At 34.7% G+C, this 25,358-nt stretch overlaps 1 protein-coding gene across 2 annotated transcripts in view; it reads right to left on the reverse strand.

Moving 5' to 3' along the window:
- SLC30A9 (solute carrier family 30 member 9) overlaps window positions 1-25,358 on the reverse strand; it is a 68,031-nt gene that overhangs the window by 35,891 nt on the left and 6,782 nt on the right. Inside the window, exons 2-7 of one of the 2 annotated variants that reach the window (XM_019751918.3) lie at window positions 21,907-22,056; window positions 11,756-11,818; window positions 8,813-8,912; window positions 6,410-6,502; window positions 5,948-6,030; window positions 547-605 (exon numbers count right to left, since the gene is read on the reverse strand). In XM_019751918.3, coding sequence (XP_019607477.2) covers window positions 547-605; window positions 5,948-6,030; window positions 6,410-6,502; window positions 8,813-8,912; window positions 11,756-11,818; window positions 21,907-22,056 — 548 coding nt within the window. The remainder of the gene's footprint in view (window positions 1-546; window positions 606-5,947; window positions 6,031-6,409; window positions 6,503-8,812; window positions 8,913-11,755; window positions 11,819-21,906; window positions 22,057-25,358) is intronic. The other variant, XM_074324618.2, reaches the window with a different exon arrangement.

Below are 25,358 nucleotides of genomic sequence, written 5' to 3' on the forward strand. Positions count from 1 at the left end.
AGATTACATCTATTTTTTTTCAATGAAATATGAAACAAGGTCATCAGCTGAAGAGTAGAGAGTGAGGCTGTAGGAAGTTTGGGGAGAGAGGAAAAGATATTCAATAGCTATCTCAGAGTGGGAAAATGAATGTACCATGGAAGTTTCTAAGACTGTTAAATAATAGGGCTGAACTTCTGGGGTACAAGCAGAAAACTGGCAGTTTAAATGTTTAACCGGGTTATGAGTAGGAGAGAGGATAAAGGAAATGAAAGTTGGATATGAGAGAACTAAATCTTGCTAAAAACCTAAGAAAATAAAGTCTTCCCCCTCATCTATATCTATATACACTTATGGTTTACAACAGGTCTGAATTTAAAGACAACTTAAGTACCAATTTTTAAAATTTCAAATAAATCGAAGCAAACAGACCATAGCTCAGTAAATTACACTATGTTTAAGAAAATCTTGAATTAGGATCACAGACATGCTAGAATTTCACAGTGGACTGACACTGTGATTTCACCGTGCAACACATGCAAAACATTATCAGAAAGATATTCTTACCTTGGTGTTTCCCAGGAAGTCTCTATATTCTCTTAATATTTTTTGGTTTCTAAATAGCCCTATAAGAATTATAAAACACATTTAGCACATACATATTCTTATTCGTCACATTTTAGGCTAATACAATTATTCTCTTTAAGACTAAGTTAAATATGTTCTATTAAGCACCAGCAAAAATATCAGGTTATAAGAAATCTGGATTTGCAATCCAATTAAAAAATGGACAAAGGACTTGAATAAACCTTTTTCCAAAGATAATATACAAATGGCCAACAAGCACATGAAAAGATGTTCATATCACTAATCATCAGAGCAATGCAACTCAAAACCACAATGAGGTATCACCTCACACCTATTAGAGTGGCTGCTATCCAAAAACATAAGTAACAAGTGTTCGTGAGGATGTGAAGAAATTGGAAACCTTGTGCACTGCTGGTGGAATTATAAAGTGGTACAGCTGCCATGGAAAAACATTATGGAGGTTCCTCAAAAAATCAAAAACTCCCATGTGATCTAGCAATCCCACTTGTGGGTATACAGCCGAAAAAAGAAAAAGAAAAAGAAAGCAGCGTCTCAAAGAAATATTTATACACTCATGTTCATGGCAGCACTATTCACAATAACCAGGAAGTGAAAGCAACCAAAATGTCCAAGGATGGGTGAATGGATAAACAAAATGTGGTATATAAATACAACGTAATATTATTCAGACTTAAAAAGTAAATCCTGTCACATAAACCTTGAGAACATTATGCTAAGTAAAACAACTCAGTCAAAAAGACAAATGCTGTATGATCCTATTTATAAGAGGTATCTATAGTAATCAAATTCATAGAAACATTAAGTAGAACAGTGGCTACCAGGGGCTGGGGGAGAGGGAAAGGGAAGTTGTTTAAAGGGTATAGTTTCAGTTTTGTAAGATGAAAAAGTTCTGGAAAAGAAAAATTTCTGGAGATCTGTTTCATAACAATGTCAATATACTTAACAGTTCTGAACTGTACACTTAAAAATTGTTAAAATGATAAATTTTATGTTGCATTTTTTACCACAATAAAAAAAAAAAAAGATGGGGAGAAATCTGGATTTGCAATGAGGTAAAAGGCAATTTGATAAGATGCTCTTCTCAAAAGTATCTAAAAAATATGAATTATTTAAGCTTGATATAAGAACCAATTCTTCATTTTTAACTCAAAGCTTTAAAATACTGGAAGAAATATTTTCCCGTTACTGTGTTTCCCGAAATTTGTTACTTTAAATAGTCGTTAATATATGTACAAAGCTATTCGTGGTATCAATATTTTCACAGCAGAAGACTGGAAATGACCTATGAGGAAAATGACTGAATAAACTATGGTATGCCCCCCAAAATGGAGTATTATAAAAGGAACAAAGAAATGTCTCTATTTACTGCTAGGGAATGCTTCCCAGGACATACTGTCAGGTAAAAAAAGCAAGGACAGAAAGTATATATAGTATGTCTTGTTTATGAAAAGCAGAGCAGGAGAGGGCTAATACCATAATGCATGATACTTTATTATATATTTCTTATTATATATTTTTAAATGGAAAAAATAACCCCCAAACTTATTTTTTAAATGGTTACCTACGTGAGAAAGAGGGAATAGAGTGGAGATGACAGGAATGAAGCTAAATTTCTCTCAAGTATTTTGTCTCCAAGATGTGACTTTGGAATCATGTAAATGTTTTAAAAATTATAAAATAAAAATGGATCAAGGGCCGGCCCGGTGGCTCAGGTGGTTAGAGCTCCATGCTCCTAACTCTGAAGGCTGCCGCTTCGATTCCTACATGGGCCAGTGGGCTCTCAACCACAAGGCTGCCGGTTCAACTCCTCGAGTCCTGCAAGGGATGGTAGGCAGCGCCCCCTGCAACTAAAGATTGAACATGGCACCTTGAGCTGAACTGCCACTGAGCTCCCAGATGGCTCAGTTGGTTGGAGCGCGTCCTCTCAACCACAAGGTTGCCGGTAGTACCGATTCCTCAACTCCCGCAAGGGATGGTGGGCTGCACCCCCTGCAACTAGCAGCGGCAACTGGACCTGGAGCTGAGCTGCGCCCTCCACAACTAAGACTGAAAGGACAACAACTTGAAGTTGAACGGCACCCTCCACAACTAAGATTGAAAGGACAACTTGACTTGGAAAAAAGTCCTGGAATTACACACTGTTCCGCAATAAAGTCCTGTTCCCCTTCCCCAATAAAATCTTTAAAAAACAAACAAACAAACAAAAATAGATCAAAATTATTTCTAAAAGTCCAAAGCAAAAATGAATAAATAAACCTCATTTTATATCTATTTGATGGTTTAGCAGAGAGAAATTTCAAGTGACTTTAAAAGAGAAAGTTGACTATACATCCCTAGTGGGATACATACTAAAGATAAAAAGAAAAGCAAAGACATCTTAACTCACCCGATAGCAATAATATTGATACTGTTATTTTGACACTACACTGTATTCTCTCTATATGTGTACACACATAAGAGTAAAACAAAAATGTAATTATATTAATAGATTAAGACATTAAGATTTTCAGTGTAAGATATAAAAACCAAAAAAAGAAAAAAACAACAGTAAGTTTATCAGAATAACCTATGTATTTTCTCTCTTAAGGAAAAAATGCTTCCTAGCCATGTCCACTGAGAAGACCTTAAAAATATGTCAACCTATTAAAAATGAGTACCTCTAAAGCTCAGAGTGTGTCTCTCAATTTTATTTCCCAGTAAAAGGCAAAGGGCTTCCTTTTAGAAATGGCCAATTCCCAGTCTGGGGCAGGAAATGTACAAGATGAACCTTAAACACTGTATTGTACCTAAAAAGCAAGGATGCTTTATTGTACTAGAGTTGTGACAAAAGGGCTCAGAAATCGACTTGAGGTGCTTCCGCTGGCAACAATGGGACAACCTGAGTGCTGCTACTCTGCCTACTTTGTTCTTCCCTTCCTTGCATGTCTTCTCCACTCTCTTCCCCTTCTCACTGATTTCCTTCCTATCCACTGCTCCCCTTCTTGGTACTGACCCTCATACTCTCAAGAAATGTTCTCTACCCCTTTTCTTTCAATGTTACTAATCATTAATTGTCTCACAATTTCCACTTAGGAATTCTGCCAACTCATCAGGAGAAGGAAATATTGTCACCTTTAAGCCTTGATCCTACTCAGAACTTAAATATATAGTTAAATAATTCAGAATTCTCCTAAATAAAGCTTGTCTAAGAAATATGTGTATATTTTTTGCAGATATTAGCACCTCTAACTCTACTTTAATCGTGCTACATTTCCACATCAGTTCCCCAGAATAAGAGAACCATAAGTATCTAATTCCCCAACAGAATATACCCTATTCCGACAAAATTTGATCATATCCTATATTAGCACCTGTATTACCTAAAAGAAACCCAATGGAAGCCATTGACGGAACAGTAATGCCAAAATTCTGGGGCTCCCTGACCCCAATATGTATTTCATTCATTGAAAATAAACATTTCACTCCTGTGGATTTAAGGGCAGCTCTCTTTAGCGTTATCTGTGGATATAAAGATAGTCAACAACTGTTTGCTTCTTCTGCGAGGCCAAAACCGCTTAGATACTAGGATTCAGTGACTCTCCTTCATATTTTTCAAAATGTTAAACCAATGATTTAAAGGACTTGGATTTTGCAAGGAAATCTATACTTACTCAGTATGCAGTAACTTAATATTATAGCTAAAAGAGAAATCATGTTTTCAATTTTGTCAAGCAAAGAAATCATCAGCAGAAGTCATTCACTTTCTTCCAGAATTAAAGCTACATAAGAACATCCTAGACCTTCAACCAAGGACAACTGAGAGGATTATCAAGGCTGACAGGCTGCTACAGGCAGTGGATAGTGAACTTTTCTAAAACAGTTCAACCATCACAATCACATGAACCAACTAAAACAAACATCCATTATTTTAGAGATATCCACTAAAATATTTACAGAAGAAATGATGTAATTCCTGGACTGGTTTCAAAGTAATTCAGTAGAGTAAGGGTTAGTGAGGGGGATCTAGATGAAACAAGATTGGCCACGTGTTAATAATTATAAAGCTGCATGATGGGTACTTGGGGGAATTATTAAACTTTCCTCTATACTACCGAATATATTTGAAATTTCTCTACTACAAGGGAAGGGGTGGGAACAAAACAAAATTTGAAGAAATGTTATATTACATTATACAATAGTATTAATGTTTAAAAAGAAAAAGTATGAGGACATTCACTAATGTATTCTTTGTAATGATAAAAAATTGGAGAACATAAAGCTTGCCACATCGTAAAACAGAATACAATGCAGCTGTTAAAAAGAATGAGGCAGAAGTAGATTTCTGTATGTAGACAGGGAAAGGTGTTTATGATTACACTGCTAAGTATAAAGACCAAGATGCAAAACAATATGTATAGTGTCATCCAATTTATGTTTAAGTGAAAAATCAGGGTATATAAATTCGAAAAGCATCAGAAGTATTCTGGAAGGATATACATTAAACTGTCAACAACAGTTAATCTCTACAAAGAAAAATGAGGCAACATTAGAGGAAATGAAAGAAGACTCTTTATTCTTCATATTTTTGTATCCTTTTTAAAATCGCAAGTATGTACCACTTTCGTTATTAATACATACATATGTAAATCAAAAAATTATCTATGTAATGTGAATATTATGTAATGTGAATATTTCACATTACATAAATCCTAATTCTGTTAAGGTGGCTTTGTCACTAAACCACTGGATTGTTAAATTCCCTGACAGTCTTATTTGCATCTAAATCTCAAGCACCAAGCACAGCTTCTAGTTCATAGATGTTTGATAAATATCTGCTGAATGAATTAAACTAAAAATGTAACTGAATTAACAGATTTTTCTGTAGGAAAGTACTTTCTATTCTGTCGCTTTTAGAATAAGTATAATCTTCAAATAAAACCACTGGTTTTAATATTCATGTCTTATGAAAACCACAAACTAGTTTCACTTCCTCTGATCATCTTTTAAAAGCTATAGAGGAGAAAACAAAAAAATAGATACTGTTTTTATAAAATAAATGAATCCCAAAATGGAGATTGCTATATGCTAGACCAACACAGCCAAAGCCAAAAGGTATGCAACCACCAGGGGGCGCCTAATTGGAGGCACGATACTTAGCTAAGAGTTAGAGGCACACATCGTTTTATTGCGCTTCACTTCACTATGCTTCACAGATGTGTTTTTTTACACATTGAAGGCAAGCCCTTACACCAGCAAAAACACTGTAACTCATTTTATTGCAATACTCGCTTTATTGTGGTGGTCTAGAACTGAAACTGTAATGTCTCTGAAGTATGCCTGTACTTTCCAATTAACTCAGCTTTAAGTTGAATATACTTACTTTCCCTGTATTCTATTTCTGCTTCCTTACGCAGTTTTCTCTCTCTGGCGAGAGCTTCGAGGCTTCCCCAAACTTCCAAAGATCTGTGCATAAACACACGACCAAGAACAGAGGACAATTTTAATGACTTTATTTTAATCATATTTAAATCTAGATGAACCATATAACTATGTGACAATCTTACAACAATGCATTAGGTCCTTTAGGAAAAATATAAAGCACTGAAGGAACTTTTCTACACTAAATCTAAACAAAAGAGTAAATTCAACAGCAAGTTTGTTTTCTAAATTAGAACAGATTTTTAGTTAAGTACTACATAGTACAAAAGTAACTCCCAAATTTGCAAATAAAAAAATTCTACTTTTAAAATGTCATTTAAAAAATTCTAGCTCTCTCTGAAATGTGTTTTTATTACTCTCAAATTCAGCTTGCACTTTCATTCTAAAAGAACTATGTACTTACTTTGCCTCCACATCTGATCTCAAGTATACAGTAAAGGACTCAGTATCTTCATGGGGACTTCGTTGTCTGATTTTTCGAAGTTGTTCCAGATCACTGAAGAACAAAATATGTTGAATTTATTCAGAAAAGGTTCATACAATTTATGTACTTAAAACAATTATTAAGAGCAGATAAAAGCCACTATATTAATCCTCATCTTAAAAGACTATAGATCTGTGTAGCTTTTGAAGATCAGTTTATAAAGATTACATTTTGTACACAAAAGTTGGTCTAGAGACTCAAAAAAAAATTATTCTTGATGCTCAATATAGATACCATAACATAATACATAGAGATTAAATTCCTTCATAAGTGCTTACATTTTATCTGCTATGGACACACCACTGCAATGTCTGGTGTACAAAAAAAATTGAAAACTGGAAAGAACATGGATTAGAGTATCATCCCTCTATTTAAGAATTTAAATTTAAAATTTACAGTCCTAGTTATTTATATCCAGATTAATACTGTGTTAATATCATTCAAAGATATCAAGTCACAATGATTATGTGTCAATTCCATGCTATTTAACAATTTTTCTCTTCTCTTAAATTCTGAAAAGTTTATATACTCATCAAGTCTCCGCTAAATAGCCATACTACATTTGATTACTGGTGTTCCTAAGAAAATTCTGTAACAGTGATGAAAAGACCTATAAATAAAAATGTGGTAACTAAGGAATGTTACTAAGTTCTAGAAATTAAACCTGGAATTTAAAAAAATCAACAACCAACTATATCACATGTTAGTAAAAAAGTTTGGACCAGGTATCAAAAGATTATTTAACTTTTCTCTCTGTCACTGACTCACTACATGAGCTGAGCCATCACTAACATATTTACTGTGTTTCCTGGCCTTTAATATGGAGACAGGAATACCTACCAGACTTAATTCACAAAAATTTTGTGAGAACTAAATGAAATACTCTATGTGAAACAGAATATAGTTTTACATCAATGTTATAATTGATTATTGTTTTAATAGTTATATAAGTTATAAAACTGATTATAGGATTCCTTACTTTTTGATATTACACCACAAAGGAGGTGACCATGAGGGAGAGGGGGAAAAAAAGGTCAATCATATCTGACATCTCTAAAAACCCAAGAAGGCTTCCACATAAATATGGCTTTTGTAGGCAAACACATAAAGGAAGGGAAACTTTTTAAATATGTGACAATATAATGTCAATAAATCTTTACGATTATAAGAAAATTAGTAAAAGATAACAGAAAGAAGTAAAAGTAATTTATACTTAACAGAAACCACATATTGAATATAAACCTAAATGTACTACCTAAATTAAGCACTACTCAATTCTGCTAGCCCAAAAAACAAAACTTTAAAAAGTCAAACATAGGGGCCGGCCGGATGGCTCAGGTGGTTGGAGCTCGGTGCTCCTAACTCCGAAGGCTGCCGGTTCGATTCCCACATGGGCCAGTGGGCTCTCAACCACAAGGTTGCCTGTTCAACTCCCAGAGTCCCGCAAGGGATGGTGGGCTCCGCCCCCTGCAACTAAGATTGAACACAGCACCTTGAACTGAGTTGCCGCTGAGCTCCCGGATGGCTCAGTTGGTGGGAGCGCGGAATCTCAAACACAAGGTTGCCAGTTCAATTCCTCGACTCCTACAAGGGATGGTGGGCTGCGCCCCCTGCAACTAGCAACGGCAACTGGACCTGGAGCTGAGCTGCGCCCTCCACATCTAAGACTGAAAGGACAACAACTTGAAGCTGAACGGCACCCTCCACAACTAAGATTGAAAGGACAACAACTTGACTTGGAAAAAAGTCCTGGAAGTACACACCGTTCTCCAATAAAGTCCTGTTTCCCTTCCTCAATAAAAACCTTTAAAAAAAAAAAATAACATAAAAATATGCAAATATTATTAGATAATTCTGCCACGTGACTCTAACAATAAAACTCCTACTAAAATCATGTGTAATACAAAGGTTTTGCAAAATTTGCCTTTTGAATTTAAGTAGCCCAGAAAGACTGAAGTTGCTCATGCCAGAGCAGAATTCAATTAGTAAGCAAACAATTTTACATTTTTTTCAACTGAATAAAAATATTTCTTCCGTTAGCCGTGAGACAACAAAACCGCTGACACTTTGACCTTGGGCTTCCAGCTTCCAGAATTGTGAGAAATAAATTTCTTTTGTTTATAAACAAAAACAAAACAAAACAAACAAAATATATGTGTGTGTGTGTGTGTGTGTGTGTACACACATATGTATTTCTTCAATCTGGAAGAAGCCATGGGAAAGTTTTGCACATGGATGGTAGCAGGCAACACATTCTAAGAATTAAATAAATGGTCATTTAGATTAGGTAAACTGCCACATTTTTTTAAAAAATTACTGTACCTGGATTTAAGGCAGAACTCATTCATTGCTCTGACTCCAGTGATGAAATTATTCTGAGTGTACTTTGGTCCATATTCCCTCTTCTTAAGGACTGCTTTGACTAAAACCAAAATTATAGGAAAACATAAAAAATATGTACAACAAGTCACATTTAAAGATGAACATATGCTGAATGCTGAAGCTTTGCTAATGAATTCCATAAAATACTGCTCTTTTTCCTGATGCACTAAATGCCTTCAGAAAAGAAAATTCTCCCAAGTGCAGAATAGACATTTGTAGCCATCTAGCTTTTATCTCCATAGTTCATCTTTAACTGATGCCAAAAGGCCAAACCTCTGTCTAATGGACACCTTGTATAGGTATCACAATTTAAAATGCTTAGGGTCTAAATAAAAATGAATTTAAGTTTCAGTTACAAATTATAGGCTAATTCAGTGTTTTCAAACTGTGGGGTAAAAACAGCATTTTACAAAAATGAAAATAAAAAGTAATTAAAGAGTGCTGATTGTAATTAAGAATAAGTACTTGTGAAAACTTTTGTTTTTCAGTTACATATTATATATATACATATAACGTGTATATATATATATGTATATACACACACACATATATATATGTGTGTGTATATATACAGAGGGTTCCAAAAATTATACACATTTTAAGAAAGGAAAACACTATATTAAAATTATGCTGATGGTGACCACTTTGAACACCTATTGTAATTGCAGAAGTCAAACGTGACTTGTATTCATCTTTTATCAGTATATACTGAGCATTACAATTTTAACAGTTAATACGTATAGCATACATATATATGTATACACACACACACATATATATACACTAAATCATTAAGTAGTATTTCTTCTGTGGGTTGCAGTCAAAATGGTTTGAAAACTACTGGACTGTTTCACATAATGAAACAAAAGGAACATTTTTATCAGTTAAAAATTATAGGGGGCCGGCCCGGTGGCTCACACGGTTGGAGGTCCGTGCTCCTAACTCCGAAGGCTGCCGGTTCGATTCCCACATCGGCCAGTGGGCTCTCAACCACAAGGTTGCCGGTTAGGCTCCTGGAGTCCCACAAGGGATGATGGGCAGTGCCCTCTGCAACTGGGATTGAATACGGCACCTTGAGCTGAGCTGCCGCTGAGCTCCCGGATGGTTCAGTTGGTTAGAGCGCATCCTCTCAACCATAGGATTGCCAGCTCCCGTAGGGGATGGTGGGCTGTGTCCCCTGCAACTAGCAGGGCGGCTGGACCTGGAGCTGAGCTGCGCCCTCCACAACTAAGACTGAAAGGACAGCAACTTGAAGCTGAATGGCACCCTCCACGACTAGGATTGAAGGGACAACAGCTTGACTTGGAAAAAGGTCCTGGAAGTACACACTGTTCCCCAATAAAATCCTGTTCCCCTTCCCCAATAAAATATTTTTTTAAAAAAATTATAGGAAATTTATTATGGGTTATAGGTAAAATACTATATTCTATTAAATTATTTTCCTATTGCTAAGTATCAAAGTGGTCAAAAAAAGCCAGACCAAAAAAAAAAAAAAAAAGGCCAGGGATGACAACAACAAAATACTAATTTGGCATCAATTATAATCTGTGAATTAAAAAGTACATTCAATCATGGTCTATGTTTATAAGTCATATTATAAAGTGAGACTTTTGGTCACGATACAGGTAAATAACATAAGCAAATACCTGAAGAGCAAGAGCAAAACAAAAGAAGAAACTCAAGTGTTCTGTTCCAAATTGTCACCTAGTCACTTCATATTCTATTCTCATGTATACTAATTCATAAGTTTTCTGTTCTACTTCCCAGTTGAAAGAGCATATTAAGACTAAAATTATCATCCATCATCACAGTAGATTAAAAGATTCTTAACTATTAAAATCCAATGCACAAATACCTAACATTTCAAAACATTTCAAAAATAAAGTTCAGTATGAAAATCAAAACCTTATTTGAAAAAAAAGTATATGAAGAAGTTCAAGTTTCTCTTTGTGTGAGTTCAAATCTCTGAAATGTCTTACTCCAATAATCCTAAAACTTAAAAATCCAGATGAGTTTCTCTGGAGCAAAGAGGAGAATTAAATCTCTCTTTTAAAAGATTAGGTGTTTTTTTTTTTAATTACTTTTAAAAAATTTCCTCAAAGTAGCTAGAAATCCCTGTTGGCCTGTCCTGGCCCAGATTATTGATGATAATGACTGCTATGACAACATTAATTATGACTGCACACTGTGTATCATCTTCACAATTATCCTACAAAAGAAGTCCCATTTTTAGCACCATCTTCTAGGAAAGAAAACTGGCCCAGAGAAGTCAAGTAAACTGCCCAAAGCCATACAATTGGTACATGGTGGGGCCAAAAATTGAATCCGGTTTTGTCTGACGCCAAAGCCACAGCTCCTAATCACAGTTACTGCCTCCACGAAACCCGTTGCTGTGGAAATGGGATCCATAGCTCATTGGGCGCCCCTGCTCCTTATAAAGAACAGAGCTGCAAACAAAAATTCCTTCATTATACGATTTCTCCTAGAAGAGAAAGTCAGACAAGAATATTCAAACTCTACCTGGATTTGAAAAAGCTGTAGCTGAAAGTTGTTGGCCTCTTATTCTTTAATCACATTACTTTTCTAAAATGATAAAGCACTTAATGATTTTTTCATTACTCCTTTCTTTGGGCTTTTGAAAAAACAATTACCACAAAATTTGTGACCAAAATGTAAAGTAAACTTTAATAGAAGTTTAGCTCATAAATAGGAGAATAAATCCTTACGGTCAATACATTTAAAGGAAAATAAAATATATCCTTATAGTAATATCACTATAAAAGCTCTATTTTATATGTAAATATTATACATATATAACACTAATTTTATATATTTATTTCAAAACACCATTATAATACAAAAACAGAATAAAAATATATTTACCTCTTACTTGGAGAGGATCTTGCTTAATAAGTGGAGCTTTGAGTTCCTCACCCATATTTTCTGCTGTAAAGTTTATTTAAAAAGTTTACATTAAGAAGTAGCTTTCTTACAAACCTATGAACTTATTATTAGCTAACAATCTGGCAATGTATAAAAAAGATAATATATCATAGACAAGTTGGATTTATCCTAAGAATGTTAAGAGTAATTAAACATTAAAAAGGCCACTAAATCCCCTCATTAAGAGATTAAAGAGAAAGACTATAGAATCACAGAATCATTTCAGGAGCTAAAGAAGACGCACTTAATAAAGTAAAACATTCATGCAAGTTTCAAACGCTTTTTAAAAATTAGGACAAAAAGGAATTTCCTTAGAGGATAAAACAAACCGAAAATTGTAATATAGTCAATGGGGAAATTTTCCATGCATTCCTTTAAAATGAGGAACAAAACAAGGACACACACTCTTGATTTTTCTACTTGAAACTGCTCTAGAGATACTATTCAATGAAGAAAAATGACTATTAAGTAGTTACTGAAACTACTGTACAACCCCCAACCAAAAAAGTTAAATAAAAGGAAACTAGAATCTACCTCACACCATCAATAACCAGGTAGATTAATAACTTTAATGGGAAGACATTTACCTGCCTAACAGACAATGATATAGACTATATTTATAGTGGAGTCAGATTTCTTAACAAAATACAAACAACACAAGAAAAAAATGGACAAATTCTGCTAAATTAAAATTCGGAACATCTGTTCATCAAAAGATCCCATAGAAAAATAAAGAAAAGCCTCAAACTGGGAAAGCGTATTTCCAACAAATAGAATCAAAAAAGGAGTATCAAGTACATTTAAGAATTCTTTCAGATCAATGAAAGACAATCAACCCACTAGGAAAAAAAAGGAGAAAAGACAAGAACAAATTTGCACAGAAGGAAATACAAATAGCCAATAAATATATGAAGAGATAATTGCTTCATTATTAACAGAATCAAAATGAAAACACAAGATGCCATTTTACAATCTGCAGATTAGGAAAAATGAAAAATTATAACAATACATAATATTGGCAAGGTTGCATATCAACAAGGCAAGGTTGCAGCAATAGGAACTCATACACTGCTGGTAGAAACAAACAGGCACAAGATAAAAAAAATCGCTTTGGTAAACAAGTTGGCATTATCTAATATAGTGAACACAGCATAATTTATGACATAGCAATTCTACTTCTAGGTACTTAGCTTAGAGAAACTTGCCTGAGGGCACAAGAGGTAAATCAATGTTCAGAGCAGCAAAATGTTCTGTTGTTTCAAACTGTAAACAACCCAAATGAACATAAGCAAGAGAATAAACTAACCATGATCTATTCATGTATCTCATACAGCAGTGAATAATAAATGTAATAATGGCTATCTATCTTTAAGCCCTTACTATGTGCCAAGCACTATTCTAAGCACTTTACATGTACCAACTCATTGAATTCACACAACAGCCCTAAAAAGTACATGCTATAATTATCTCCATGAAAATTAATGAACCAGACATATATACCATTAGGATAAATCTTAGCAACAAAACTTAGTGAAAAAAGTAAATCACCAAAGAATATATACAATAAGCTATCACAATGATGTACAAACACAAGCTAAACTAACAATTAGGGATACATACACAAATGTCTAAATCTATATATGTATTTTGTTTTTCCCCTTCTTCCGCCTTCCCCCCTCCCACACTCTGGTTCAAGCAGTTGTTTCTCAGTCTAGTTGTGTAGGACACAGACAGCTCTTTGGCCCATGTAGGAATCGAACCGGCGACCTCAGCGTTAGGGGCATGACGCTCCAACCACCTGAGCCACCAGGCTGGCCCTATATATGTATTTTTAAGTCAGGAGACAAAAACAAAATTCAGAATAGTGACACTGGATGCATAGGGTGAATGGAGATACGAAGAGAATGATAAAAAATGTAAGGTTCTTAGGCTAGGTGGAAAATTCCTGGGTATTGATTTTATTATGTTGCCTAACTTACATATACATTGCATATATTCTTTCATAAGTAACAAATATTTTATAATAACAATCTCACCCTTGAAACATTTTCCTTTATATTTATACCCTCATTCAATCACAAAATAGTATTTCAGAGTTTATTAATAGCTGACATTTACTAAGCATTTACCATATGCCACATACCATACAATGTGCCATATGTGTATTATTTCATTTAATCCTCCCAAAGCTGCTCTGAAGTACTTTTATCTTCATCTTACAGATGAGGAAACTGAGGCGCAGAGAAATTGTATAATTTCCCTCAAAGACACACAGCTAGTGTTACATGGAGTCACTGTAAGGATTGAAACGGAAGTCATTTTGATCAATCTATGTCTTAACCACTTTCCTATACTGCCTCTACGTTTAAAATAATGTTTGATTTATGAGTAGATATTTGTGTAATTTTCATGGGAGGGAAAAGAGGATAGAAGTGAATACTGGATTAGCAACATGGAGATCACTTTCGGGGAAGAGCAGGATGGAGGCAACAGGTTGAGGTAAGAATGGGAGATGAGGAAGTAAAAGCAGTATTTGGACTTTTCAGCAGCAGCTGGAAAGGAGAATGGAAACAAGAAAAGAGTAATTGTATTTTACAGAGAAATGGGAATGATGAAGTAAAGGGAGAAATTGTTGATGTAGTAGATTTAGAAGATAATCACAAGAGCAAAATCCTTGAACAAATGATATAGTAGAATTTCTAGAACACACATCTCTGAAAACATGTAATGAAACAGAAATGACTATTTCCACATATTTAGAATACTAATGTATTTAAATGATATGCAACACCATGAAATCTGACTACTTAATTAGTGGTACATTTGGACATCAGAAGTCTTATTGTCTGTTTTCAGTTTACCACCCTTTTTTCTTTGCTTTTATTTTTATTTTGCCTTTCCTGCCATCTGTTAGATTGGTAGTTTTCTATATCCTCCTCCCACTCCATCTCCCATGCTGGTTTGGAATTTATAATATTCTATTTCTACTGTTTTAATGATTTCACTCAAAAATTTTACATAATCTTTCTAACCATCTATAAAGTTCTTCAGTATCTCTATCTTCCTCTAGAACCACTGAATAATTCTATCTATTACTACTTCTAACTAAAATTTTAGCATCTAGTATTTTTAAAAGTTTATTATTTTTTACTATTACTAGTTAATTTTACAAACACATTTTATCCATTTCCTGCTTGTCACTGTCTTTTTTTTTTATATCCCAACCCTTCTGTACCTCTGGGTTTACTCTGCACCTTATAGAAATACATACTTTAATAGTTTTTTTTTATGTGTGTAGGTTAGTAATAAGTGACATTTATCGTTATACACAGAGGGTGCCAAAAAAATGTATACACATTTTTAAGAAAGGAAAAACCTGTATTAAAATTGTAATTATATATACCAATAACAAAAGATGAATACAAGTCACATTTGACTTCTGCAATTACATATTGCTACCGTAATTCAATTCAACTTCGAAAAGTAATACATAGATAACATCTCTGAAAATGTGTATACATTTTTTTGGGAACCACTGGTATATGAAAATGTTTTTATTTTGTCTTCACTCTAGAATCATTAATTAGACCAGTGAAAAATTATAGGGTAACATTTTTCCTGTAAGTAAGAGGGCTTAATTATTTTGAATAAAGATTATTTAATTAAAAAAAAATTCTAGGTTAACCTTTATTTTTCCTTTTACCATTTCATGGATAATACACCAAGGCACTTCTCCCTTTGTTTTCTGCATATTGTTACAGATAAAAAGTCTACTTCAAAACAGTAACAAGTGGACTGATGGCATTCTGACTTTTCTTTTTAGAAGTTTTAGAGCTGGGATGCTTCTTGTTTGTTTTTTTTCACGTGTGGATTTCTTTTCACTTATCCTGCTTAATACTCCAAGTGTACTTTTGATCTGAAGATTCTTGTTTTTCTCAAATTCTGAAAAATTCTCATCCATTATCTTTTAATATACTTCCCCACAATTTCTGTATTTTCTTTTTCTCTGAAATGCTTATTAAATGTAGGCTAGAGCTCCATGCCTCTTCAAATGCTTTTTTATTTTTTTGAAAAATTTTTTGCTTTCCTTTGTGCTTTCAAGCTGAATTCCAATGTGACTTCCCTACGTCAATATGAATGATCAGTTAGATTTTTATTTTAGTGACTACACTTCCATTTCTAAGATATTTAGTTGGTTCTTTTCCAGATTTATGTGTTCTGGTTTCATGTCTGCCAGTTTTTGTTTCAAAATATCTGAGTCCTTCATTTAATGAATTCTTTTGAGGAAATTAAACTTTAAAAAAATTCAGGCTTTTTTTTAAATATCATCTGGAGTTAATTCATATTTGATTGTTGATTTTTTGGCTTTCTTAGCATTAGGATTCTTCATATATTTTTTACTGAGATATAACTGACATATAACGTGTAAATTTAAGGTGTACAATGTGTTGATTTGATATACATATATAGCAACATAATCTTTCCTGTATTTTAAAATTTTGGAATTTGCAATCTTATTCTGAATAGGATATATCTTTCCACTCTCTTCTTCATGCTCTAATGCTCAATCTGATGCTTCTATCCTGAACCAAATCTCATATGGCAGTTTTAAATTCCTATCCCTCAATCTAGTCTCCAAGCCAGTAAATCGCAGGTTTCAGTTCTGGTTCTTCCTCTTGCCTCCCTACCCTACAGCTTCCCACAAGACAGAGCCTCAGGTAACAGAAGGAAGAGGCTCCGCTCCTTTCATCCTCCTGTACGGTGGGTGAGTAACTTCAAACAGAGTCTGACTCTAACACCTGGCTATGCATGCAGCATCTGTAAATCCATTACCCCAAACAAGCCAAACTCCTGGCTGCCAGTGCCTTCTTACAGACCCAGAGCCCGGCACTATCTGTTCCATTTCTTGGACATAGCATGTCTTTTTTTGAATATAGCTGTTTCTTCAATTTTTCTGTATTTTATCTATTACTCCAATGAGTGAGAAGTAGAATGGGTACTTCAAAGCATCTATTCACAATGCCATCCTGTTCAAAATTTCTGCCTATCTACTGATTCACCTTCTTTCAAGGCTTTTACGGATAAATTAAACTCCAATAGACTAGGCACTAACAATGACAAAACTCTCTTTGAAATAAAGGAAAAAATATTTTATTAACTTTTAGTGTATTTCTTAATTATATTATTTCAGTGAAAACCACTGGGGAAATGATTTAACATGGTATATTATGTTTTGATAACTAAAACATGCACAGAAACTCCAAAATGGCTTTATTTTAACTATCCACCAAAACCTAAGTAGGTTATGATGGCACACTGGTAAGTTAAAGATAGGCTTAAAAACACTTCTGTTTAAATAATAACCACAGTTTGTGACATTTAACAATTAAATGATTATGATTTTATTTATGTGTCTAGCTACACAGCAAGCAAATTCTAAATCACCTTTGTAGAATATATACATCAATTTCCTAAAATTTTGCTTTGGGGAACAGACAGAAGGGTAGAGGAAAGTGAAAGCAAAGCAGTGGTGGAATAATAAACTTTCAACACTTTGAAAACTCTGAACAACTGAAATGTACTGTCAAAAATGTCAGAGACAGCCCTGCTTTCCACAATGAGCAGTCACTCAACCAAATCAAATAAAATGAATTACACTGAGACTGATAATTTTGGATATTCTTCTCCCTACAAACTATCTAGATGTTACTAATTATATAGTGTTAAGAATCACAAACAAGAAATGCTACTAAATGGCTCCAACACATGTATAAATACTTACTGTGCACACTGCCATCTTAATAAACTTACACTATCACTGGAGTAGAATCTTTATGATTTCAGTAAGTAACCAGACAGTCTATCTGTGAATATCTCTAGAGATTTGGTTTAAACTCAAGCCTTGGCTGTTTGCCACACACCTTGTCATTAGCAAAATTAAAACTAATTTTACTGAAATTTAAAATATCTGAATGCTCCTTAAAAACTTCTCTGCCTCTTTATGAGCTGTTCCTGACTTCATCATGTGATTTGAATTATTCAAAAGTCAATTTCAAACCCTTAAATATACAAATTATCTTTGAATCAATCAATTACTTGCTGTCTGTCTGATAGCTAACAATGTCTGATTTGGTCTAAGCAAATTCTGAAAAATTAAGTCCAAAATAAAACCATCAGTACACAATGTATTTCTAATATAAGAAAATAAGTGAACATTTTTATTCCAGTCAGCAGAGAAAAAAGGAGCACAGATTTCGATTTCAAGCATTTTACATAGTGGAACCAATATTAAATATTTTTGCCTGAGTCTATGTTCACCTCAGAAGAGCATAACATAGTTTACCCTTAATTACATTATTTCATCACTTGTTTCTTCTCCCATTTCTATGATCTAATAAATATGCTTATTTCTGGAACTTAGGGACTCACTGCACTCTCCAATCCCTCATCCTCTAATATCAAAACTCTCAATCAATATTTATCCCAGCAGTTCTCTATCACAAGGGAAAGAAAAAGAAATTGGTTAAAAGTGTACAGGAAGCCTGAGAGCAGGATAATGCTTAGGGAAAAGGATGAAAAACAGGCATCATAAACACGAATACAGGTTTCTCAAGGAATCTGTACTATCTTCCGCTGCCAAAGACATCCAACTAAAGGAAAGGTAGTCTTGAAATGTTTATTATTCTTCAAACACTATATTCTCCCGACACTATACCTTCCTTGGTTTTTCTCCTACCTTTCGGGTGTGCTCCTCCTCAAGTATTCTTTGCAGGCTCCTCTTCTTCCACCTGTCCTTACTCACTGGGGTTTAGTACTAGAAGATTTTATCTCCTAACTCTAAACACTCTCCCTGCACAGTCTCAAACACACCCAATGACTTCAGTTTCCACGACGGGTACAGCTAATATTTCTTAAATCTGTATCTCCAGGTTAGAACTCTACACATTTATTCATTTACAAATACTTATTAAACCCCCTGCTAGATGCAAACCACTGCTCTAGGCACTGAGCTTCCCGCTATCATTGGGCTTGCAAACAAACAGGAGATGAAGAAATAAACACTGAAAAATGTCAGTCAATAATAAGTACAACGTACACAGAGAACAGAAATTAGGGTAATATTAAAGACTGACTGGGTGGCTACTTAGGTTAAGTGACTGAGGAATGACTGCACAGAGCTGACCTTTGAAATGGATGTAAATGACCAGCAGAGGACAGCCATGTGAAGCACGCCTTGGAAAGAGGAAGCAACTGGAGCAAAGGCCCTATAATGAGAACAGGCTTGGTATTTTCGAAGAACCAAAAGGAGACTGGTTTGCCTGAAACATAATGAGCAAGTAAGAGAGTGAAGCAGGGAGCCCAGGAAGAAGGTTATTGTGGTGACCCAGCCAAGAGGTGACGATGCCTCCCAGAAGAGCACAGACACACCTCATTTTATTGTGCTTCGCCTTATTGCACTATACAGGTACTGCACTTTCATCAACTTCGAGGGAAGCCCCTCCACCAAAAAAAGATTACAACTTACTGAAGGCAGAGTATTTGATGCTTAGAAATTTTTAGCAATAAAGTATTTTTTAATTAAGGTATGTACATTTTTAGACAATGCTACTGCACACTCAACAGACTACACATAGTGTATACATGTCTTTTACATGCACTTGGAAACCAAAACATTTGTGTGACTCGCTTTGTTGTGGGGTCTGCACTGAATCCACAATATCTCTGAAGTATGTCTGTAGTATACCCACCCGCCTACCAGTCATCTGTTAAGATGTCCCAGAGGCACCTACAATTTAGATGTCCAAAACTGAATCATCATCTTCTCATTCGAGTATACTCTATCTAGCTTTGGTATTCCTAATTTTAGAAGCCAATGAAATTATCTACACAATTGCCCATCCCAGTAACCAGATACTGTCCTCTTCTTGATCCTCTCCTTCATTCCCCCAAATTCAATCACCAACCTCCATTACTGAGCTCCTGAATCTCGTGAGTTCATCTACTCCTTTTAAGAAACTCATTGCCGTTAGCATGGTTTAGACCAGGGGTGTCCAAACTTTTTTCAACGGTTTTCATCAAGGGTCATATGCGGTAAAATACACAAAAAGCTGGGCCACTCACTCAAGGTGAAGTACGTATTGCCTCACCTGGTTTATTTAAGTAAACTAAATATATTTTTGTAATTTGCTGCGGGCCAATAAAATATGGATCGCAAGCCGCAGTTGCCCCGTGGGCCGCAGTTTGCACACCCCTGGTCTAGACCCTCATTTGTATCACCACCTCCTTTGCAATCTGTTTTCCAGTCTGCAACTAGTTATCTTTCTAAAATCTTAAATCTGATCAAATACTTCCTCTACTTAAAATACTCCACTAGATTCCCACTGCCTGCAAAACCAAGTCCAAACTCCTGAACAAGACCCTGATCTGACTACTGTTTACCTCTTGAGTTTCAGCCCTTGGACTTTTAAAACTACCAACCCCACCACCAGGTCCTTCACTGACTAGTCCAATCACACTATGTTACTTGCAATCTTACCTTTCTCCACCATTCATCACACCAGTACCTACTTTTCTTTCAGGTCCCTAATCAGGTATCATTTCCTTATGGAAACCCTTCCCAAACACTAAAGACTCGTTAGGTGTCCCTCCCATATGCTCCTGCAGCACACAGTGTTCCCCCATCACAGCACTTAATCTACCGTATTATACTGATTTGCTTAATTTTTTGTTTTAGCAATAAAGAGACTATAAACTCAGAGTCATTCTCATTTGCTACCATATAAAAAGTATTCAATAAATACTTCTTGACTAACTTAATGAATAAATGAATAAAGGACTTCTTTTTAACGCTGCACAGCTAACTAGATAACCTGAACAAAATCTTTTCAAATGCATTGCTAAACTAGCAAAAAATGTCCGAAGAGGGTATAAACAAAGGAAAAGCAGGACCTCTATAGAATAAGTGAGCACACCAAAGCCAGCTTTTTCTCTGATGATATCTATTGACACTTATACTCTTTGAGCTTCTACCATCATGGCTGCAAGGGGCATGGGAGACCAGAGAATAAGACTAGCTCTGCTCAAGATGGAGAATCTAACAGGAGACACTCAGGAAAAGAGCTACGTACATACGTAGTGTAACTGTGAACTCGAACTAATACACACAGAAGGGAAGCACGCCTGCCTTTACTGTTAAGCAGTGGGAAGAAAAGAACTCCCCTGAAAATCATAAGACTAGTCAGCCCTCATACAAGTTTGTCGTCTGAATTCATGCTATCAATGTGATCTAAAAAATGGAAAGCAGGGAATTTAATTTAATGTGACCCCAATTTGTGTTCCCAGAATCTAATAATAGAGGCAAAAGCAAACTCTCTATGCAAAACCATATTTTCAACCCGGAAACATCAAACAGTCCTAAGATATAAAACTGCATGGAAAACGAACAACTCTCAGTTAAAAAAACACAGATATGGCATCATGAATGACAGCAAAAAACAGAAAAAAGATAATATAGTGGGAACTGAAAAAATATCAGACAGCATGATTTTCCGTCATAGAATATAAAACAGCTATACTTAATATCGCTAAGTATAAAAGGGAAGTTTGAAAGTATAAGCAAGGAACATGAGACAAACCAAGTAAGGTGAAAAATACTTTCTAGAAATGAAAAATATAATCATTAAAATTAGAAGCCCAGCATATGTATCGACCAGCAGATCAGAGGTAACTACAGAGGGAATGAGTAAACTAGGCAGACCTAAGGAAATAATCCAGAATTCAGGCCAGAAAATATGACAGAAATAGAAATTAAAATTCAGAAATAGAAAATATGACAGAGAAGTTTAGAGACATGGAAAATAAAGCAAGAAGACGTAACATGTTTCTAATTAGAGTTCCAAAAGGAGATAATAGAGAAATGGGAAAAGACATCTGAAGGGATAGTTGCAGAGAATTGTATAATTCTTGAATTGTAGGAAAACAAAAATAAGATAGTTTTACAGGCAAGTTCTAGCAAATATTTAAGGAACAAATATTCTTACACAAACTATTCCAGTATACAGAAAAAATGATTTTGAAAGATTTATACATACCTGCTTCATCCAATGATGGTATTTTTTCCACTCTGAGAGTTTTTGATCCCTGTCCTTCTTTCTGAACATTTGTAGAGTACAGCTTTACTTGACTCAGTGTACAGGGAACCATGTTTGAAAAGCTTCCAAATGTCACTAAATTCTGCCATTCTAAAAGAAAAAAGTTTACTTTAATTTCAAACAAATTCACAAGAATTTTTATACCCAATAAAAGATTCTACTGTGATTAGAAAGAGAATGATTTTACTGAGTAACAGTAAAACTTTGATACTGCAAGACACCCAAATGTACAAGGCCAAGCCATCCTCTCCTCTCCAGGTGTTTCACTGATCCTTGGGGAGACAGGGACTAAATCTTACAAAGAAAAAATAAGGAGAATATTCCTGTTTTCTCTAGTTTATAAATTTATTCATATGGAAACTTTAAAAATACATAAAATCAAATGAAACATTCATATTATTTAGCTATTCTGAAAGAAGTTCGTCATATAACACTCTTTTTTATTTTGTATGCTGATTGCATGTCCAAAAAAATACTGGCATAGTGTACTTTTCAGAATAAAGAACTTGAGGTAGGAGGAGGTCAGGGCTTCCTACTCAAAATTCCCACATACTGAACTACTCAAAATTACCCTGTGTCCTCTTTCTGCTAGCTAGAGATTTATTCCTCTTTCATTTCACAATCAATAAGTGAATTATATTAATCAGTCATTCATACTGTTACTGATTTTTTAAAATCAGATTAGATCAACATTTGATGAAATGCCTTAGTATATGGGAATGTTAATTGAGGGAAGAATAGATTAATTATGAAGCACTTCAGCTGCTCCATCTGGGTTCACTGTGGACTTTAGGGGGCTGATATACAGAAGAAAAACATATTCCACACTTGCACAGATGTGGTAGAAAAGCAAATCTGTCTGTCTATACTCTCATGTGATCTTTGTTCTCTTTTATGTTTTATATGCACACTTAGAATTCTCCCTTCTAAAAGAACTCGAAAACCCTTTTGGATATAATTTATGCATTTTCTAAAGTTTTAAGTGTAATAATAAAATTATATCATTAGAGATAGTGAAGTTTTTCCAAGAGTAGCGGGTTAAACATTTAAGAGTTGAGACTTTTCTAAATGCTTAATAATGATTTTACAAAAATACTAGTTCATGTACAGAAATATGCCTTCAAAAATAAATAAGCCTTTTCTTAATACCTCAGAGAATTCAACAGGAACCTAAGCTATTGCAAATGCTAAAGACAATTTGAAAAGCATGAGGGACATAAGGCAGCATAAATATGCACTCAAATTTCAGGCTTGGGACTTGTTTTCTTAACAAACTTCCTGATGTCAACCTACTCTTTCATTAATCTGGCAAATAACTGTTGAAGACCCAGTATGTTTTCTGTCATTTGCCTCTATTTCTTAAAGGCTAAGCAAAGCAAACATAACAGTGTATCTTCTTGCACATTAAAATATATAGGATACTCCTGAAGAGACATTTCTCCAAAGAGGACATACAAATGGCAAATAGACACTTGAAAAAATGCTCAACATCACTAATCATCAGAGAAATGCAAATAAAAACCACAATGAGATATCACCTCACCCCAGTCAGAATGGCTATCATCAACAAGACAAATAGTAACAAGTGTTGCAGAGGCTGTGGAGAAAAAGGAACCCTCATTCACTGTTGGTGGGAATGCAGACTGGTGCAGCCGCTATGGAAGGCAGTGTGGAGGTTCCTCAAAAAAATTACGAATAGAATTACCGTATAACCCAGCAATCCCTCTCCTGGGTATCTACCCCAAAATCTGAAAACATTTACACATAAAGACACGTGTGCTCCAATGTTCACTGCAGCTTTATTTACAGTGGCCAAGACATGGAAACCAAAAGGTCCTTTGATAGATGAATGGATAAAGAAGTTGTGGTATATATACACAATGGAATACTATTCGGCGGTAAGAAAAGATGAAATAGGACCATTTGTGACAACATGGATGGATCTGGAGATTATAATGCTAAGTGAAATAAGTCAGACAGAAAACGCAGAGAATCATATGATTTCACTGATATGTGGTATATAAACCAAAAACAACAAAAGAACAAGACAAACAAATGAGACACAAAAACTCAGACGCAGACAATAGTTTAGTGGTTACCAGAGGTTAAAGGGGGAGCGGGGGCGGGAGATGAGGGTAAAGGGGAACAAATATATGGTGATGGAAGGAGAACTGACTCTGGGTGGTGAACACACAATGTGATTTACAGATGATGTAATACAGAATTGTACACCTGAAATCTATGTAACTTTACTAATAACAATTGTCACCCCAATAAACTTTTATTAAAAAAATAAATAAATATACATATATATAAGCTACTAGCAAAATTAGTTAGTGAAGCAAAGGCTACTGCAAATTCTTCCAAGAAACCTAACCGGTAGGAAAAAATCTTCACCATGGCCACTGGTGTTCTGACCTGTCAACCCTATTCAAAATATCTTTTGTGATTAATAGATAACAAAGACAACATGCCACAACACCTTTTTTCACCCACTAATCAAATACTTTTATAGAGACTGTGCTAAAGTGTTTAAAGAGGGATTACTCCACAGTCTAGGAGTTCTCCTTAGATTTTAAAACATTTTATTAAAGAAAATTTCAAACATATGCAAAGGTGGGATAAAACAGTACAGTAAACGTCCATGTACCTATTGCCTACCTTCAATAATTATCAACTCATGGTCAATCTCTACCCACACCATTATCTCCTCACCTCTATATTAATTTGATGCAAATCTCAGACATAAAATAATTTCATTCACTAACATTTCAGTATGTATTCTGAGACAAGAACGTCTTTAAATATAGCCACATCATTACAAATAAAAATTTAAACAATACCTTAATATCATCAATTTCCAGTTGTTACCTGTGTTGTAATTTTTGTGTGTGAACAGATCCTAGTAAGATCCACATACTGCAATTGGTTAAGATGTCTGTTAAGTCTCTTTTAAGCTATAGAAAGCCTTTTTTGGGGCAATTTTTAAGTTGAAGAAATTAAGTTGCCCTAAAATTTTGTTCTGGTAGTTTTCCAGATTGAATTCATTGGTATAGTTTATCCTGTTCTTCTATATGTCCTATAAATTGATGGATGTAAAGGCTTAATCCAAATTCTATTCTTTTTATTAGGACACTACCACTTGTTAGATGGTGATAGTTCTTTCAGGAACCACATAATATTTGGTTGTCTTTCCTTTTTGTGACAGAACCATTCATTCATTAGGTGGTTACAAAATGGTGGTATTTTAACATTATTGCTTTATTAGTCACAATACTCTACAAAGAGAACATTCTCTTCATGTATTTAACCAGCAGTATAGTTCATAGAGGAAAATAGGCTAAACGCTTAATTGTCCCCTTTATTTATTAGTTCTCAAAATAATGAGTTCA

The sequence above is a fragment of the Rhinolophus sinicus genome, chromosome 1 (assembly GCF_057876585.1).
Source record: "Rhinolophus sinicus isolate RSI-liver-muscle chromosome 1, RSI-T2T, whole genome shotgun sequence".
NCBI lineage: Eukaryota > Metazoa > Chordata > Mammalia > Chiroptera > Rhinolophidae > Rhinolophus > Rhinolophus sinicus.